Source organism: Podarcis filfolensis (assembly GCF_964270895.1).
Source record: "Podarcis filfolensis genome assembly, chromosome: 17".
In the NCBI taxonomy this organism is placed as follows: Eukaryota; Metazoa; Chordata; class Lepidosauria; order Squamata; family Lacertidae; genus Podarcis; species Podarcis filfolensis.
The window spans coordinates 6,513,167-6,534,043 of record NC_139621.1 but is presented as its reverse complement, the minus strand read 5'-3'; the positions used below and the strand labels follow the sequence as shown (position 1 = coordinate 6,534,043).

General features: G+C 44.1%; 1 protein-coding gene and 1 long non-coding RNA gene across 2 annotated transcripts in view; one reads left to right on the top strand and one right to left on the bottom strand.

Moving 5' to 3' along the window:
* PDE4A (phosphodiesterase 4A) overlaps window positions 1–20,877 on the bottom strand; it is a 378,145-nt gene that overhangs the window by 290,250 nt on the left and 67,018 nt on the right. Inside the window, exon 3 of the mRNA XM_083593229.1 lies at window positions 14,875–15,107. Within this exon, the coding sequence (XP_083449355.1) occupies window positions 14,875–15,107 (233 nt within the window). The remainder of the gene's footprint in view (window positions 1–14,874; window positions 15,108–20,877) is intronic.
* Window positions 2,001–6,241, top strand: LOC310753095. Its single transcript, XR_014543177.1, has 2 exons — window positions 2,001–3,475; window positions 4,662–6,241. It is a non-coding gene; the product is annotated as an uncharacterized lncRNA (long non-coding RNA).

Sequence of the window (20,877 nt, the reverse complement as noted above, 5' to 3'; positions counted from 1 at the left end):
CAGATGTATCTGTTATGGACAAAAGTCCAATACTGGGATGATGAGTCAAGAATCACACCAGGGTGGAAAAAGAAAAAAAATATTCAGACTGCAGTAAGATGGTACAACGGAATCAAGTTCCAAAACCTGCCTGTCTTCACGGCATGGCTCGCACATCTTATACCGTTTAATTCCATACATTAATAATACTATGATTCTATTGGCTATTAGCATTCAGCGTAAGCAATCACTATGGCAACCTAGTATTTCTTTTTTTGTCTTATCTCATCTTGCAAAGTCAGCAGTTTACAGCTTCTCGGTTAAGCAGGTTAGGGGGTGATGGAACGTCTGGCAGTTTTAGCTAAGTTTGCTGGTCGGTACATTTTGGGGGGAAGTGGGAGAGGTGAAAATGGCAAAATCTAAATGTGAGGTGGGGTGTCAGACTATTGCAATGGCAGATGTCAATGTCAAGGAAATAAACAACTATCTGGCTTTTAGAAGACGTCTGAAGGCAACTCTGTATTGGGAAATTTTTAATGTCTAATGTTTTACAATTTTTAATGTGCTGTAAGCCACCGAGAGTGGCTGGGGAAACCCAGCCAGATAGGTGGGGTATAAATGATAAAAATGTTGTTGTTGTTGTTGTTGTTGTTAGTATTGAGGTAGGTGGGGTGTGTTAGAAAAGCCAGCAAGTTGCAGAGAAGGCTAAATTATGTCTGCCTTGATTTGAGCGAATGCCTATTATCTGAAGCAAAATGGAGTCTCTTTGGTTTTCCTCTTCTCAGATTCCCATCATACATTTTCTGTCACAACTATGCGCTTGTCATGCAGGCAGATTAGATAATTAAGTGTTGCTGGTGTACACACACACACACACACACACACACACACGTTATAGCTAGCTAGAAGATGGCTAAAATTAACACCGTTTATAGATAGACAGAACTGGAGTTCCCGAATATTGCTGATATTTCTGTCATACACGCCTATGATTTTTACAGTTGTAAAGAACTGAATGTGGGTCACAATCCAAGAAGGTCCTTTGCGCGCGTGTTGTGGGGATTTCACACCTTTTGTTTTTCTGCCCCCTTTCCTTCTGAAAACTGCACATCTGGGTTGAAAGTCAGGTGAAGACACAGCAAATTGTAGGTGGGTGGGTATACACAGGGCAGGTTTAGGTTTGATGAGGCCCTAAGCCGCTGAAGGTAATGGGGCCCTTTATTTGTCCAGCTGTCCTTTGTCAACAACAAATTGTCGCTGTTTTTTGTGTTGAATATATGCTATATGGTAATTTATGGACCTAACAGATATCTCATTTGCACATAACATAATATGTATCCTATCAAAGTAATTGATATCAAAGTAATTGATATAGAAATGAGCGAACCAGTGATATTTTAGGGAGCAGGCTAGCAGGCGGGGCCCATTATGTACATCATAGGAGCCTACACAACACAAAACACTGTTGCTATATGTAGGTTTTATTTTATTTGTTTTTTATCTTATATTTGTCATGGGCATAGCCAGGACTTATGGGGGGGGGGAGCTTTATGCTGCGGGGGCAGAACTGAGTTATCTGCGACACAATTGGACAGTTAGTTAAGTATTTTTATTTATTTACTGGATTTAGGGGGACAGCTGCCGCCCAGCACCATGGGCATAGCCAAGGTGAGGACAGCTGTCTCCTCTAGATCAAGTAAAACAATAAAAAATATACTTAACTAACTGACCAATCACATTGGTTCTGCTCCCCCCCCCCATCCAAAGGCCTTCCCCCCAACAAAAAGCATGGCTATGCCCATGCCCTGCACCCCATGGCTAAGAGTGGTGGACTCGTAATCTGGTGAACCGGGTTCGCTTGCCCTGCTCCTCCACACGCAGCTGCTGGGTGACCCTGGGCCAGTCACACTTCTCTGAAGTCTCTCAGCTCCACTCACCTCACAGAGTGTTCATTGTGGGGGAGGAAGGGAAAGGAGAATGTTAGCCGCTTTGAGACTCCTTCGGGTAGTGATAAAGCGGGATATCAAATCCAAAACTTCTTCTTCCTAACCACCGCTTGAAGAAAACAGCCCTTGAGAGCGAGGGAATGACACAAAACCCGCTTGCAGCTTCATTTCTTCTGCTGCTGCTAAACTGAGCACTTTGTCATTTTTGGTAGCAGGGTATTTTAGCCTGGGGCCTTGTGGCTCTAAGGGGAGGGTGGAAAGCTGAGCTTGTGACAAAATATTCAGAACAAAGGAGTCTGGGGCTTAAACGGCAGCACTGAAAGGGGCAGGTAATTTGAGGCCATTTCTTTGCGGAGGGAGACGTTAACATTTAGAATACTGTGTGCTCTTTTAGTCGCCTAGTCTCAAAACGGGTATCATAAAGCTGGGGAAGGTACAGAAATGGGCAGCAGCAATGACCCAAGAGCTGTAGCATCTCCCTTAACAGGAAAGGTCAAAACAATGAAATTGATTTAGCAGTATACTGAGGGCTTACAGCTCTCTAGAATGAGGGACAGTTCATTTATATCCCATGTTCCCAAAACTACCAGTAATAAGAAAGTGCTCCTTCACACAGGGTGTGTCTGCCACTTCCCATTCAGGCGTTCAAATTGGGAATGCTGGATATTTTCAGTCCCACATTTTATAAGGGAAGGAATCCCCACGGGCATGTGCAGGAAAAGTATCTGCAGAAGACTTATAAATCTACAAAAAAAATAAAAATGAGTCCATAGCACATGAAGATCAGTGAATCTCAAAAGAGTTATCTACCTGGGGACCAACACAGTGAATGTAGGGAGAATTGATATTTGGGTGACCAGGAAAACAACCAATGGGCTGGGAAACCTCTGAGTCAAAGATCCCCCTCATCATGAATTTACAAAGTGGACCGAACTTAAGCAATAAATTATTTCACAGTACCAGTCGTCTCCACACCTCTGCCAGACTGTAATATGGAGATAATACTTGCCTGTCCCCATAGAGTTTTTATAAAGCTTTTCATTTTTAGAAAAGGGATACTGGACTAGTCAGATCCACCAGTACTACTGAATAAAGTTGCTGTAATTCAAAGTGGTGTTCAAACCCAATGGAAACAACTAAATATTTGTTTATTTGTCTATTTGTTTATTTCAAATCTTGCTCACTCATTCCTTTGGAACTGACAGCTGGGGTGTTTATTTCCACATTTTGTATCCAATCTTTGCATACGCTTCCATCTAACAAAAACGTGTCTTTTAAAAGTTGCAGAATCATACTGGTATTCAAATGCATACTGCCTCCAAGCAGTTGCCAAATGTTCTAAACAACCAGTACTCTGGAGTTATGATTTCTGTTGTTCTGAGAGTTCAAAGCAAGCTGCATTCCAACTGCCTCAGAACTCCAAGGAGCGGTTGCTACCGTGCTCAGACCAGCTTCACTTTTCTCAGGTCTTCTCTGAGGTCAGACAAACGAAGAGAAAGCCCTGGAAAAAGCCCTTGCATACCAGAGACTAGTTGAAGAACTGATTTCGTGTAGGTGCATATATGCAGCACTCCTCAGTTCCCCACCAACATAGCAGTGTTTTCTCAGATAAGAACAAACTGACATTTATTTCCTTTTGCCCTGTCTGAGAGCCACTTGGTAGGCTTTTCACATTGTGTGTGTGTGTGTGAGAGAGAGGGGGGGGACTAAAGTCAGAAAGGATTATTTACTGAACAGTAGCAGGTGGCGCTGTGGGTTAAACCCCAGAGCCTAGGACTTGCCGATCAGAAGGTCGGCAGTTTGAATCCCCGCGACGGGGTGAGCTCCCGTTGCTCAGTCCCTGCTCCTGCCAACCTAGCAGTTCGAAAGCACGTCAAAGTGCAGGTAGATAAATAGGTACTGCTCCAGCTGGAAGGTAAACGGCGTTTCCGTGCGCTGCTCTGGTTCGCCAGAAGCGGCTTGGTCATGCTGGCCACATGACCCGGAAGCTGTACGCCGGCTCCCTCGGCCAGTAAAGCGAGATGAGCGCCGCAACCCCAGAGTCAGTCACGACTGGACCTAATGGTCAGGGGTCCCTTTACCTTTACCTTTACTAGCTGTATTAATCTGTTGCACCAAACTTTCTTTCAAGGGTAGAATGTGTAACTTTAGTTGGATCATGCCTGACATTTTAACAATGGAGAGGGAAGGGAGGGGAGCAGAGGAGGAGTAGACAAGAGCCCAATCATCTGCATTGAGGGGGTCCAATAGAACAAAAGGGGTTGTGCAATTTCTTCACCCCTGGGGAAGTCTGATTCCTGGCACTTATGATTGCAGGTACAGCAGACTTTTCCATTCCAACGTCTCAAGGTGGGAAATGCAGAATTTGCCCTAGAATGATGGCATTGTTTTAGCTGCACATCACTATTTGCTCAAACTTTAGGAGATTTATTTATTTATTTTTTAATTTCTATACCGCTTTATATTTCTAATAAAAATCTCAAAGCGGTTTACAGCATATTAAATCAATAAATCAAGAAAACATTAGCCGGGTGATGTTCCACTTAGGCCAGGTGGAAAGGGCCTTGCAGGGAGCGACCTCCATGCCTCACACCCGGGCGATGTTCCTCCGGCCTCATGAGGAGCCTCTTCAGTAGGGCTGGTGAGTGTGGGCCTCGCCCCCTAGGCCAGGTGGATGTCCATATGATACTGTGCCTAAGTATCTAACGGTTATCTTTTGTCTGTGTTTTTCTCCAGCATGCCTTCTATCGCCAGTCTTCCCAGTACCAAAGCTAAAGTTCCAGCCCCGACACATCATGGCTCCTTTCCAGTACGGCTGTTGTGCAGGGTATTCTGTTTGCAACTGGATGCCTTTGTCCTGGCTCTTATTGGCTGCTTTATGAACATCTGCTCCACATCTGCCAATCTTGAATGGAGAGTGAGTAACAATAATAATTTGTTATTGAGAATGCCTGCCGGAAGGAGAAAACGAGGTGCAAAAAGCCAGAAGAGCATAACTGGGACTCACAATTCCTCTAAAACAAAGAATCGGCAGAGAGCCAACGCCATCTTCCCTGGCTCAGAAACAGAGCGGGTTGAGGAAGCCGAGAAAACGGAGCAAATATAACAAACAGTGAGTAACAACGTTGGGGGAACCTCACCCCCCCTTAAGGAGGGTGACAATGACCCGACCCCTCTCCTCCCAGAAAAAGGTAATCCGTCCAAGAGGGCAAAAGCAGGTGCAGGAGGGATTCCTCCGACTCCTAACGCTGACCCACCCATGCCTCTAGAACAAGATATCAGAGGAGCCTGCTTTCAACCGATTCCGGATACCCCTACCAAGAGATTTGCATGTTGTCTGCAGAAACTATGGTTCTGCTTCTCCAAAGAGTGTGGCAGATTGAGAACATTATGGGCAGCAACAAACCTGGCATTGTGGGCACTGGGATCTGGGGCGCCTGTTCCATGTGCAGAATTACAATGAAGAAGATCAACATCATATGCATACCGTTAAATGATGAGGAGTCCTACCCTCTGAAATCATCCTTGCCCAGGACTTGATGCCATTGGCCTCAATTGCCAATGCGCTGACCGTTTTTTGTATGGCCTTTGCGCTTTACAACATATTTAAGCCGGGAAAACACGATGATTTCATCGTCACCTTCTTTTCCATCGGAGCAATTGTGGACTTCGCAGCAGGTACATTTGTACTTATTTCCATTTCGTGGAATCTGCATTCTATATTAACAAACGAAGGAATTAAGCTTCCCATTGAAGCAGAACAGCGTGCTGGAATTTCTATCTATACTTGGTTTAATGCAGCAGCTTCACAGATCTTAAGTGGAACGCTGGTTCTGGGTGAAAAATATTTTTGGAAAATGAGTGAAATAATCACTTCCAAGCAAAAATTTGTAGACAACCCAGAAAGTGTTACAGGCACTGAAAGCCCAACGCTTTCAGTGTGGGCATTACTGTATTACTCTTCTGTGACACTTGAGTGTGAAGAAAAACACACTATTTGGTGGAGATATCAAAGGAATATTAAAACGGAAACGATGCCAGACTCATTAGGAGTGTGGCTAAGGAATGGCTCCAGTCCTGTGACTGGCTTCTTTTAAATCTTAGCAAGGAAGGTTGTGTATATTTATTATCAAATTTGTTCGTTTTTATCTTTCCTTATGCATATTATGTTTAATTATTTTGTTTTTAACTGAATGCTCCTGGGATGATTACAACATAGGGTGAAATATAAATGGGGGGGGATGAAAAGAATGAAATTGTTATATCTAGATATTGATTTTGATCTCTTTTAGCAATAAAAAGAATGTTATCTCATTGCACACTTATGCTGGAGTGCTTATTTTGCTGCAGACTCTACTGTCTATTGTGCTTTTCAAGTTTTCTGCATTTCAGAAACACTGCAATTCGCAAAAGGTTCTGGGACATGCTTGGGATGTGGGTGTGTGCAGTCCGTTTTACAGAGTATACTGGCCAAGCCTTTGAGTGCCTGTGTGCTGCTCCCAGCCCTGGCCAGCAAGAACAGTGATCAGGGACACTCGGTTTCCGTAGTCCAGAGAGACCTAGGCCACTTCCAGCTTTAGGTAGAATTAAAACAAAAAATGATGGAACACAAAACAAAATAACAAAACCTAAGAAGTGAGACGTAATTAAATATGATGAAATATCTGTGAACAAAAAAGAACCATGTCTTTTACCAAATCATATCTCTCATTTCAGCTCTAAACTGCAGGTAGAAACAAGTTGAGAGAAGAATCAAATACAAAAGAATTACGAAGTGACTAAATCTGAGGCCCACTTTGTTATGTACTGATGTTCTCACCCTGGGCCAACAGGGGTATACTGTAGATAGTTATGCAAATGAAGGATCAAAAGTAACGTTCTGTGATTGGATAGTTTGTATGCAAATGAAGGATCGAAAAGTGACGTTCTGTGATTGGATAGTTTTAGAAAGTTACAACAGTTACAATTGTTCTGGAGCTCTATATAAACAGGCTGACTGAGCTCCTCAGCTTAGTTCTGTTCCAGCTTACAAATAAAGAGCTGCTTTGGAAGAATCGCTGTGTCGTCTGCTATGTCTACCCACAACTTAACACACTTAATTATACATACTTTAATTTTGAACAGATCCATGATTTTATTCGAGTCCTGTAAACTTTTCAGTTTTTAGGCTTCCAGAAGGTTGGGTTTTCTGCCACATTTCACCAGATCTTATTTTATTTTATTGCTGCCATAAATACAGTTCCGCCCCTTACAGCTTTCCCACAGTGATTTGCAGCCGGGAATGACTTTGACAGAAGACCACAGGTATTTAGGAACAAATTTCCCTGTACAACACAGTAAAATTGTTATCTATACAGACTGTGCTCTCTGTGTCTATAATCCATCTATAAAAGGAAAAATACATTACACATTTGTAAAAGTCAACAGTTTCATAACAAAACCTTGGATGTAGCACATCACATGGAGGGGATGGGGGAGGCAACTTACATTTAATCAAATGTGCTTTACATTTAAGATGGAGAAGATTAAAATACATTCACTGGTCTCTAGGAAAGACGCACATATTTCCTGCAGAGTTTGTGTCAGTGCTGCCTTGGAATCGGCTCCTTGATTATAAAGCTATCAATGCTGCCTGCTGTTAATGTTCCTGAGAGATGGCTTTGCTTGCATGGAACAATTTTGTCTTCTTAGAATTGGCTCAGGCTGCAAGAATGCTCCACCAAATGGTTGCAGTCTGAGTGACAAACAGTGTATTACAGAGCAAGATCCACCCGGTAACATAGACAGGTGACCACCACACATCCTAGAACATCAGTACAGGAGAAACAAAAGACTGCCTGCAGCTCACTCTCTGAGCACATGAATGCTTGCAAAATCCCACTATGGACTTTGGATTCCCTCCCCCCTTATAGACTAACACAGGATTATTAGTTGTTCTTGTTTTTTTATGAGAATTGCAAATTGAGCCCTTCAAGAACAGGATAATGAAACTGGAGAGAAATGAATTCCTGTCACCTGCATCTGGCTGAGGGTTACATTTCCTCCAACCACTAGGTGATGCTATGCAATTTAACTTCTATTGATTATTTTCTTTTACCTGGTATACCACCTATAGCTTTGCTATTAAGAAGACCAGTTGAGGCTAGTCCAGGAGGGAAAGTAGGGTACTGCTCCACCAGAACTCGCCAAATCTTTTGGCTGGGGGAGAACCCTGGTAGAAACCTCTCACTTCCACTTGGCTGGTATGTTGCCTATGGAGAAAGTTAAGAGTCATGCATGTCTCTGGCCCCATCCAGAAAAGCAGAGGAGCCAATTCCTAGGGGCTCAAGTCCCTTCACTCCCAATAAAATATTCGGGGGGCAAAGCCTCCCAAATTGATAGGCATTGCCATTCAAATGAGGTGTGTATGTGTGCCACATCTTGTGACTGATTATCTGGGCCCCTCCTAAAGGCTTTCTGGGAAATGATAAATAACGAGTTAAAGAAAATGTTTAAAAACACTTTTGTTAAAAAACCAGAAGCCTTTTTACTGGGTATAGTAGGTGAAGAGATACCAAAAAAAAGATAAAAGACTGTTCATGTATGCAACAGCAGCGGCAAGAACCCTTTTAGCCCAAAAATGGAAACAGCAAGAAGTACTAATGAAAGAAGAGTGGCAGATGAAAATGATGGACTTGGCAGAACTGGCAAAGCTGACGGGGGAAATCCCAAAACAGCATGATCACGTTTTCCAAAAAGACTGGAGTAAATTTATACAATATTTGAAAGATCATTGTAAACCATCAACAACACTAGTAGGGGTATCTGAAGACTTGTAATGAGAATTTTTTTACCTTTCTACATTTATTTAAATGTTGAGGTATTTTATGATGAGTCTTATTAGAATTGGAAAATATATAAAATGCTGTGATATAAAGGTTAATTTTGAAAGCCAAGAGGTGGGCGGGAAGGAAGTCGATAGGCTCTAAAGAGCCAAAGAGGTAAAGCGGATAATAATGATGTGATTATATATGTTTAAATGGAAAATTAATAATATTTTTTTAAAAGAAGATTATCTGGGCCCCTCCAATATTTTATTCAAGTTGCACCATAGTCATCCAACCCTGAAAGGTTCATGAGGGAATGCCACCCTCAGAATGAAAAACACTTCTTGTCCCTTATCACAGGTGTGCCTCCAAACATACAATGTGTGAAGAGGTCCTTAAAACAGTAGCCTATGATAGTGCAGTGACACGCAGCCTGAGACCCTGTCAAGGTTTTCCTTTCGGCTTACTCCCAGGGAAATGTGCATAGGACTGCAGCTTTAGAGAAGTCAATGCTGAGCATATATTCCTCTAGTGTTAAAAAGACAATTCCCAGATTAGTTTATAAAGTGGGCTGCACATTAATACTAATCTCAGGGCACATCATGCTGCTTCAACTAATAGGGCTCTTGGGGACTAAAGGACTATTTATGGGTGTTTTCTTTCAAAAAAGAAACATTTAAAGGACCTTCTAAAAATAAGCATGCTTTTAGCTAATACCCCCTTCTCCAGCACACCAGGGAGTGCTAATGATGGCATATGCTGCTCGCTATAATTGCATAGCATTAAGACACAAGATCTGTTGCGTGGCAGTTAGTTGGGAATCCAAAATGCACCCCATTATTGATAATCACCATCTTAACTCTGATGCCTTTGTGCCTCACAATGGTAAAAGAATAGCAAGCAATCCAGCAGATTTGCAGACCGCCAGAGTTCTTTTGTGGCTAAGCCAGAACGTTATCTTTCTGACAAGTTCTTGCCAAAACTGGAGGGGGCAAAGCCAGGAACGGAGCGTAGTGCAGATGCAGGCATGAGGAATGCAAATGCGCGTGGGCTGTGCTGCCACATGGAACTTGGCCCTTAATGAGAGGGTGATGGAGGTGGCTGCCACAACATTGTAAGGTACACTTAGCAAATACACGGGAGTATACTGCGTGTTTGTAGCCGTTTGTGGTCCCATTTGATTTGTGTAGTCCAAATGATGCTAGCCTTCAAACAACACCAGTCTCAATGCTTCTCCCCTGTAAATTCAGGGAAATGCAGCTCCAAACATCTCCACTTGGGGCTGTAGACGATTTGTTTCAGTGTTTGGGGGTGGGCGGTGGATCAATTGTCATTTTCTGTTACTCCGCTTTCCATGTCCACTACTTCCTCAATGCTTTAATTTCCTTCCTGGCCCTCCACATAACTATAAACAATGTACAGTGGACACTCGGGTTGCAAACGTGATCCATACGGGATGCATGTTTGCAATCTGCGTCTGTGCGTCTGCGCATGCGCGGGTTGCAATTTAGTGCTTCTGCGCATGCACAACTGCCAAAGCCCAGAAGTAACCTGTTCCTGTTCCGGTACTTTTAGGTTTTGGCAGTCCGCAACCCAAAAAAAACACACGACCTGAAGCGGATGCAACATGAGGTATGACTGTATACACACCAGACACTGCATAGCAATCCAAAAAGTATATGATTCTTATTTCTTTCCCAACCATGCTAGTAACTATTTCTGGTGTATTCCTAAACTAAAAGGTTAAAGGTAAAGGTAAAGGACCCCTGGATGGTTAAGGCCAGTCAAAGGTGACTATGGGGTTGCGGCACGCTGTGGTCTAAACAGGGGCGTCTTACCCATAGAGGCTAGTGGTGTGGGGCGCCAAGTTCTGGAAGGTGCCAGGGAAGAGGTGGAGGCTGGACGCGGCACCTCTCGGCATCAGCTCGGCGCCCTTGCCCGTCTCCGCCATGCCATGCCAAAGGAGTGCCACGCCCGGAGCCTCCGTCTGCCGTAGCCACTGCAGCACGAAGCAGCCAGCTGAGCCGGGAGGTGACACGTCCAGCCTCTACGTCTTCCCCACCAGAGGAGCCACCCTCCAGCCGCCGCCCTCCTCCTCCAGCCCTGCCAGCAGCGCCGTCCTCCCTAAAAAACTCTGGGAAACGGGGTGGGGCCGCCGGAGGGAGCTTTGCACCATGGTGCCGGATATGCTTAAGACGGCCCTGGGTCTAAACCACTGAGCCTCTTGGGCTTGCTGATCGGAAGGTTGGCGGCTCGAATCCCCGTGACAGGGTGAGCTCCTGTTGCTCTGTCCCAGCTCCTGCCAGCCTAGCAGTTTGAATTCCTAAATTAACCACACACACACACACACACACACACACACACAGGAACCAGGGGGGAATAAAGATCTACACTGGGATCTGCTGCTGTTGCTGTGAATCCTGCTGTGTGAGACAGTCGCTCCACCTTGTCTCATGGGCGGGCCGGCCCTGTGTGGATGTCTATGATGCAATTAATATTGCCTTTCCCATGAAAGTAGCTAATGCAGCAGAAGACAGAATCAGGATTCAAGATGACCTTAAACGATTGGAGAACTAACAAAATGAATTTCAATAGGGATAAATGTCAGGTTCTACACTTAGGCAGAAATGCACAAATATAAGGTCGGGGCACCTGGCTTGCCAATAGTACTAAACTAATCATGATCCTTTGGCTGAGATGTTTTCAGCAATGGCTTTGGGCTCAGAGCTCCCTCAGAGCACAGCAAACAGGAGATTATCAAAGAGGAGATCATCACTCAGAGGATTATGCAGGCCCCCTCTGGAATGGTGGCTTGAGAGGGAGGGAAGTTAAGGAGATGAAGGAGGTTTTAAAGGGAATTTCTGTCACAGGGAAATGTATATCTCTGATCTGAATAAGCCACTTAATACAGATGGTGTGGTTGGGAAGTTCAGAGGCAGATTTAATCGTAAATCTCTCTGGATTAACCCTAATGGTCTGATGTGTGTAGTGAGCATACAAAGAGGAGGAGGGAGAAAACACTCTTTTTTCTGCTGAGATTCCTGCATTGCAGGGGGTTGGACTAGATGATCCTTGGAATCCCTTCCAACTCTACAATTCTATGAATCTACCACCTCTCTTTGAAATAAAAGAGAGAACAAAAACAATTCTTAATGGCTGCCTTGCAGGGGCCACAACTGAGTTACCCACAAAATTCCATTCCAAGTCTCCCCCACCCCAGTCATCCAGTATTGGCCTCAATCCATCCAGATATGCTGCTGTTCAAAGCAGCAACTAACTTCTCATTCAAGGAATCCTATTCTGAACTGCACTATCAACACTCTATTTTACCATAGCCCCACTCTGCTCACCTGGGCAAAGGTTAGGCTGACACCACCAGTGCCTGCAGTTACCAACAACTCCTGGCATCAAAAGTTCTGGCACCTGAAAATGGCCTGGGACTTGAACTCTTTGAATCACTCCAGAGGCAGAATACTTAAAAATAAATAAATATAATTTTTAACAACGGGTTCAACCAAAAATAAACTCCATCCAAGTTGCTTTTTTCTGCTTGGATGGCAAACTTGTCAAAGTCTTCCTTTTACATCTAATTGAGGTATAGTGTTAATAATGTTGCACGTCTCCCTAGTCTCCAAGCAGGTCAAGATAGCATGATGCCCAGGGTTGAGTTTCCTTGAAATGAGGTACAGCAGAGACTGTGGTGTCTTTATGATATATGGTTTATTTACACACATATACAACCTGACCCTATGATGGAGGGATTCACAGCATCAACACCCCAAGAGGTCTTGCTTCTCCTATAGTCATAGCCTTGGATTCCAGCAGAAATCAAGCATGACTCTCGCCCTCTGGCTTCTGCCTGCTTCTTGCCCAGTTCTTTCATACATTGTTCCGGCTGTCGTCCTTCTCTCTATCAGCCAGGTGAGGGAGGGGCCCCACCTCTTTGCTCTCTGCCACAGAGCCATTTGCTTTCTTATACCAGCAACCATGCTTAGTTAGGCCCATTAACACATCAAGAAGCTAACTGGCTAGTTCAACAATGGGATCCTCCATTACATTTTAAGCCTTACTGGATCCAGGACCCCAAGAATCATAAGGGACCTGAGAATCATGCAGGCTACACCCCCACCCCTGCAACTCACTACAATATGTACTAGCTAAGGTGTTTAGAAACCATATGAAGAGAAGTGGGTGCAGTTTCTTAAATGCCAGAGCGAAACACAGGTAAACAAACTTGGACTCAATGAAATGGGAATTGCAAAGAAAAGAGATTTAGCATTATTAAGAACTTACATTCCAACAGGAGCAGCTCAAAAAGCATCCTAGTATATATTTATCATTTGATAATAATAAACAAATGGATATAATGGGTGTATCACAGCCTAGAAGAGGAGGAAGAGGTCTGAGCTCTTGGGGCCAGGGCTAGCTGAGTCAGCTTCATTAGCCATAGCTAATGGGTTAACCATTCATGCGTCAGTCTTCCTTGCTTGGCTTCTTCCTGCTGGGAAACAAACCACCATCCCTGGCTGTGTTACATCTGAACCAGAGGTTGCTGTTTGCTTCACTGAAACAAACCACAACCTCGGTTCAGATATAATGCAAAACCTTCTTCCTGGGGAGAAGCAAAGCTGGTTCATTCACAGTAAATCAGTGGTGTCCAAACATTTTTCAAAGAGGGCCAGATTTGATGAAGTGAAGGGCCGTGAGGGCCGACCAAAGGGCCAACCAGTTGTTGACCTATTTTTGGGTTGAAGTTGTTGAGGTTTTGTTAGGATTTTACCCAAGGAAACAAACTGGCACAGGGGCCGGATTAAATCGACCGGCGGGCCGGATTAGATCCCCAAAACAGACTTGGGACATGCCTGAAGTAAACCATTAACTACAGTTTACTGTGATGTGTGAACTAGGCCAACACAAGAGAATCCAACTCTGTACTCTTCCCTGATTATTTATCTGAACTACCATCTAAGCATCTCTCCACAACTTTGACAGCCTGGCTGAAGAAGAGGAAGCAAGTCCCAGAACTTCTCCTCAGCAAACATGAACAGAAGCTGATGCTGATAGTGGAATCAGAGGCCAGGATTGCTGCATCAATTCTGCTCTTTCTTAACTGCAACCAGACACTCTTTATTGACATCGTATACAGTGGACTGTTTGGGCTTAGTAAGGTTTTGGGCCATGTTGCTTCTGTTCTGTTCACTATGACCACCACCAATCTTGCCACTAGCAAGCAAACTTATAAAATGAAATTTCTCCTGTAATGTGCAATTGAATTTCTTTCTTTTTTAATGATTTTTTAATTTTGCCAAAGTAATAAGAATAAATAAATAAGAATAAAAATGTGCACCCCACCCCAGATACCATTCCATTGTAACTATCCAACCTCCCAAAATTTCAACACTTCTTGCGATGGTTTGACCTCTTTCCATTTTAACAGTACAAATTCTACAAACACCCTCCATATCTCCTTGAAATAAGTTATCCTGCATATTCCCCATCTTACCTTAATGGCACATGTTAATTTATCAGTAATAGGTATATCCCACACCTCTTTATACTATTCTTCCATTTTATATTCTGCTTGCCCTTCCACTTCCTAGCTATAACAACTTGTGCAGCTGCCAATAAATTTGTGAGCAAGTCCTTCATAGCCTGTGAACCTTCCACCCCATCATAAATTGATAATAATGCAACTTCTGAACTTTCGGTCAGCTTTAAACCAGTGATTTCTGTTATCTCCTTAAACATCCTTTGGCAAAAAATTATACATTTTTACACCCCCACCAGATGTGAACATAAGTGTGCAATTGAATTTCTAACCCACCTTTGTTGGCCATTTGTAGATCCAGAGATTTCTTGTAAATTATATGCTGATTACATGGTAGCAAAGTTTTTACATACGAACAAGACACAGGTGTGCTGGGGAAACCATTTCCACAACTCTTTTGCTGGATGCCTGCCCTCACATTATTACAGAGGTCACTCCCAACCCTCCTCTTCCCAGGAGCTCCAAATGCAACACAGCAAATAACCATCCCTTATATTCTCTATGTGCTGGCATCTCAGATCTGTAGGATATCCACCAGCACACTTGCTCTCTCAGTAACACAGCTCCCCTGCTTCACTATCTCCCTTTGCCTTACCTGTCCGGGTCAGCATGGGTGATAGAAATGCGTGGAGGGATTCGTAGTGGGAGAGTAGTTGGCCGCTGGACATTGTCGGGCTCTGGTGAGCGCGCTCTGTCTATGGGCTTCCAGGGTGGGACTTGCAGGCTGGAGGAGAGGCGTCTACGTCCCCGACGCAGGTCGGCACCCAGCATGTTGGAGGAAGTGTAGGAGCGGCTGCACCAGCTGGGGTCCAATGTGTCCTTGGGCTTCTGCAGAGGAGAAGAGGGAGAGGGGTGGGAATTGGGTTACTCCATTCAACAGGGTTTCAGAAACTTAAGAGCTATATAGTGCAGGCTCAGCTTGCCAGGTATGGACACAAGCAGGCAAGATAAAGCTGAATTTAGGAATAGAAAGATCTGTCAGTTTGGGTTCTCTCACTTTCCCCTAATATAATGCATTTTTGTATGCTGTTGTAATGTTTTGTAAAACATTGGTTGGTTGCATAACTTTACTGCAAATTTTGAATAAGTGTGAATATGGGTGAATTTTAAGGATGCCTTTGTTTCAAATGAGAATTTGGTAGCTCCCCTTTAAAGGTAAAGGTAAAGGGACCCCTGACAATTAAGTCCAGTCACGAACGACTCTGGGGTTGTGGCGCTCATCTCACTTTACAGGCCGAGGGAGCCGGCGTTTGTCTGCTTCCGTAGACAGTTTTTCCAGGTCATGTGGCCAGCATGACTAAGCTGCTTCTGGTGAAACCAGAGCAGCACACAGAAACTCCATTTACCTTACCGCAGTACCTATTTATCTACTTGCACTGGTGTGCTTTCGAACTGCTAGGTTGTCAGGAGCTGGGACTGAACAACGGGAGCTCACCCCGTTGCGGGGATTCGAACCGCCAACTTTTCGATCAGCAAGCCCAAGCGGCACAGTGGTTTAACCCACAGCGCCACCTGCATCCCAGTTCCCCTTTAATTTGTATCAAATTTCTCCCCTCTACCAAGCTGAGATATGAATTGGGTTTGGAAATGTGATTCCTAAGCCCACCTCTGTTCATTCCTCATTTGGCAAGCAGCACTGCGGCCTGACCATGATGGGACAACAGGGTGCCGTTAAATGCTGCAAAATGCCAGTGAGAGAACCCATTGTGTTATTTGCTTCTTTCACTTTTGCCTTTTGTCCAAGGAACTCAAGGCAATGTACATCGTTCATGCAAGCACTTCAAATGTACCTCTCGAATTAGCTGGATGTCTTAGATAGGTGGATTCTAAAGTATATATTAAGGCAATACCTCTATCAGGCCAAATATAACAAAATAGTGTGCAAGCTTTTTTATTTATTTCTCCAGCACTTTTTCATCAAGCTAGATGGTAAACAAAGCAATGACAGGTGGGGAAAGAGAAAAGTTGGCCAGTGTTGAAGCCATGGAGTCTATATGAAGTTAGAAGTCTTCAGCAGGGGCAAAACTAGGCTTTATTTCACCCAGGACAAAGACCCAGTTTGGCGCGCGCGCACACACACACACACACACACACACACATGCATTTGCACACACACCCAGGGCAAAAATGTGGGTTGCAATCCACTGGGAGCAATCAAATACAACGTTCCTTGTTTTCCTAGAGTGGACATGTAAGGGGATATTGGTCCAGCTAGTCGAAACTTCCTGTTACTTCCTGGGCTGGAGCATCCTTCCTTGCATGTGACTAGAGGTGAGCGTGACCTTACCTGTCCAGGTAACAAAAAGGAAAAGTCACACAGCAATCTCTCTCTTCTTTGACTTCCTTATTCGTTGGAACAGCTTTTTAGCTAGGGACTGCTATGCTAGCTTTCAGCTAGCATAAGCACTGGAACTATTCCCCCATATGGGGTAGATCCACATGTACATATTTGTAACTAAGTATGCCTTCAGGAATCCAACTGTGAACTGATGTGAGTAAACTTCTTTTATTGACTTTAAATAAGATTGTTGTGTCTTTATTCTTTTAAGAGGGATTAAAGGGAATTTACCAGGAACTATACAATTCAATCTGAGACAGACTGAATTGTATAATAGTGAGAGGCTTACACAAGCCTGCAACCAGCTATCTGCTGTGTGTGAAAAGGGGAATGCAAACTCTGCTAAGTAAAGGAACTTGCTAGCGCAAGTTAGGAAGGATATTAATAAACAATATATCATCTCCTGCCACCCTGAACATTCCCACAAAAAACCTGGCTAACCCCTCCCCCCGCCCAACCACTACAGCTCTGTCTTTAGATATATAGATTCATATGGGGCTGTTTAGATGCTATTCAGGCATCAGGTTACCCCAAAGTCTGAGGGAACAAGAGCCATCTCTGGAACCAGAATACAGCTGAGAAACTGGCCCAAACAAGTGTTATGTCAACATCTGCTGCCTCTAAGGCAGCGGTCACATCAGTGGCAGATTCATATGTATGCCCAGAATTAGGGATCCCTTTGGCTGAGGAGCATCCAAGTTATTGGTATACATTGTTAACTGAGAGGATACCTTTGAAATGCGACTACAAAGAAGGAATTGCCATTGTTGAATTCTAGTGTTTTAGTTTGTTGCACTGTTTCCATTCTTCATTTTCCTTACACCTCAACTAAAGTCAATGGAGGTAGATTCATTAGGGTGGGGGTCACCGCTCCAGGCCCCACGAAGGCCTTCACTGGGCAACCCTGAACAGAGGTGTCAGACTCTGAACTATCTTATAAATAAATAAATAAATAAATAAATAAATAAATAAATAAATAAATAAGCAAGCAAGCAAGCAAGCAAATCTCTGGCCCTCCTAGAAAGTTATGAAGCATAATCTGCAGGTACCCCTCTAAGCAATTTCTCTTAAATGAGTCAATCTGACTGCTCCCACTTGTCAGTGCTTTTAACCAATAAGTCAAGTGATCTCATGCAGCCCTAATTTTGACACAGGAATATTTATTTCGAGGAACAAATAGGGCCCCCCAAAAGGGCTAAGCTGAAGGCCCCCCACACCACTGGGTCACCAGCCCTTTTGGAGAGACAGCCACCCCTATACAAGCTTATGCATACGATAGGAAGATGTTTATGTCCTGCTGGTCCTGATCTTGGAGATCACACAAAGCCACTTCCGCCTTAGGGAGGAGGTGGGGTTGCGGGCCACCCTCCCGCCCTTTAAGGTTTGCTTCCTCTGACCTTGCTATGGACCTTGGTTGGTCACCGTAGAGGGGCCTGGTAGGAATCTTTCCACTTGGCAAATTGGCACCAGCCACTTGGTTTTCGCCTACCTCATAGCAAATCGTCACAACTTTCTGGGTATTGGCGGTTAGGCATTGGAATAGTTCTGTAGATGGGAAAAGGGGAGGTAGCGCATTCACCTGCCCCGCATTTTGAAGGGTAGTCCATTAAAGGATTCTGGGGGGCATGGCCGTGTCCAAAGCCCAGGGAGGTTAAGACCTAAGGCACGCCTCCTATCTGTGACCCCAGGGGAGCTCCTAGTTGATGTGCATCAGCAGGACTCCTCCTACCGGTGGTTAACCCTTCCCGGACTTCAAGCAGATGGGCTGGAGTCAGATATAGTCGGGTAGGTCCAATCCTAAGCTAATACTGCTCATCACCTGTAACCAATAAAGATGTGGTTACAGATAGGTAGCCGTGTTGGTCTGCCATAGTCAAAACAAAACAAAAAATTTTTTTCCTTCCAGTAGCACCTTAAAGACCAACTAAGTTAGTTCTTGGTATGAGCTTTCGTGTGCATGCACACTTCTTCAGATACACTGAAACAGAAGTTGCCAGATCCTTCTATATAGTGAGAAGGTGGGGAGGGGTATTACTCAGAAGGGTGGTGGGAATGGGTGATTGGCAGATAGCTGTGATGAGCCTGTTGACGACTCTTAACGACTGCAATAGGTCTTACAGGAAAAAGCAAGGGGTGAGAAGGTGAAAAATGGCTTTGTCATGTATAATGAGATAAGAATCCAATGTCTTTGTTCAGACCAGGCCTCTCCATGGTTTTAAGTTTGGTAATGAGTTGCAATTCAGCAGCTTCTCTTTCCAGTCTATTTCTGAAATTCCTTTGTAGTAATACAGCTACAGTATTATTAGTAATACTGTAGTAATACAGCTATATAGAAGGATCTGGCAACTTCTGTTTCAGTGTATCTGAAGAAGTGTGCATGCACACGAAAGCTCATACCAAGAACTAACTTAGTTGGTCTTTAAGGTGCTACTGGAAGGAAAAAAAATTTTTTTTTGTTTTGACAATAAAGATGTGGCCTTTTTTATCCCATTAACCTTAATAATTGTGTCATGTGTCATTATTTCTACCTGGGGTGAGTGGGAACTCGCCACACAATATGGATGTTACACACAAGCACGTGTACACATCAATGTTGTTGCTGTCTAATAACAACAGGGAGCATTCCTCAATAGCAGGGGAAACTATACAAGATGGTCACAGCACACTTATTCTCCTTTCACAGAATTTCCTTAGAAGGTACCTGCACACGTTTCCCTACAAGATTTCTTCTGGGAGGGTTAGATGCTTACTGTTTTATTAAAATGGCGGCTCGGACTCTGGGTCACCAATAAAACCTGACAACCCCTGCTCTAAGATCATCTGGGTGAGCTTATTTGTTTACCGTTAGCCAGAAAAGGGAATGGGGAGAGAAAGGGCTGACTCCTTGCCACAGCCTTGCTCAGCCCTTCCCTCACTTTTTTGCAAGTTTTCAATCATAGAATAACATCAGCAGACGCAACGGGCCTCTCTTCTCTTGAGCTAGGAAATCACTCTTGTAAAAAAACTGAGAGGAGAATAAACAGGCTTGTTCCCTGCTTTCCTTTCTCATTTTGCTCTTCCCCCTCCCTCCAGCTTAATGGAGAGCAGCTTGTCGGTTCTCTATTTTTTTCCCCTAGCACAGCATGAGACAGAGTAGACTCTGAGATTTAGAAACAGGTTCAGAAGATGTCTGCAAAGTTCTTTGCTTATGATTTAGTTCTATGAATGCATTGGCAATAGTCCCGATTGGTATAAAAATCAAGGATTTCCTTTGCACCTCAACCCTGCTCAAGGGACTTGTGTTCCCTTAATGTTCACTCAGTGGTCTTAGTAAAATCGGAGACGGAAACCAGGTTAAGTAAAAGCAGTGCTTTTTTCCCTGGAGGTGCTCAAGGGTCCGCAATACTGGCACCCTTTTTCCTAGAAGAAAAGCACTGAGTAAAAGCAGAGTGGCTGGTAAGTCTGATCCTTTATTTGGTCTGCTGCAACACGGTTCACTTCCAGTGACAAGAGGAAGGGAGACTCCAATCTTTGTGCGCAGCATCTTTTTAAAGTTAAGATTTTGCCCAACCCGTTACAAAAAAACCCCCACCCACAAAACATAACAGAAACATAACAAAAAAAGGAGGTACATTATTTGCAACCTGTCTATTGAGATATTTTGAATTAGAAGTCTCTGGGTGTCTCTTGCATTTTGATACCTATTTGCATTTCCTCTTGAAATTTTAACTAGTGCATGTGGAGTTTGGAACTGACAGGGTCAGTACTCCGGTGTGTCCTGTGTCTGAGAAGAAAAGGAGGGGGAGCAGAAGGAGGGGCTTGTCGCAGAGAAGTGACGCACAAAGTCCTCTGTTTCCTCAGTCAGTTTCACTTCTCACTGAGCAGCAGCTTAGCACAGAAGCTGCGAGTGTGTGCTCTTGGAAGCACGGCTGAGAATGCCTCCAAGTTCCGACGGAGGAGACTGATTTATGGCTTGTAAATAAACGCTTCTAGAGATAAGAACTGAGCTGTCTTTGGACTTGATTTATCCCTCATCTCACACGGACGGGACCGCTGCAGCTCTGCTCCCCTGCCGCGTCAACTTCCAGCAGAGCGACGCAGGGAAGTGTGACTGGACGCAGGGGTTTGATTTATACAAGAGGTTATGGACGTGTCGTGTTTCCTGACAAGTGTGAGAAGGGAGGAAATTACCAGCGTCGGTTTGCTGTAAATCTCCTGCCAGGAAAGGGCAGGAGGGAGATGCCGGAGAGAGGAACCAAGAGCCAGGAGGAACGGCTGCTT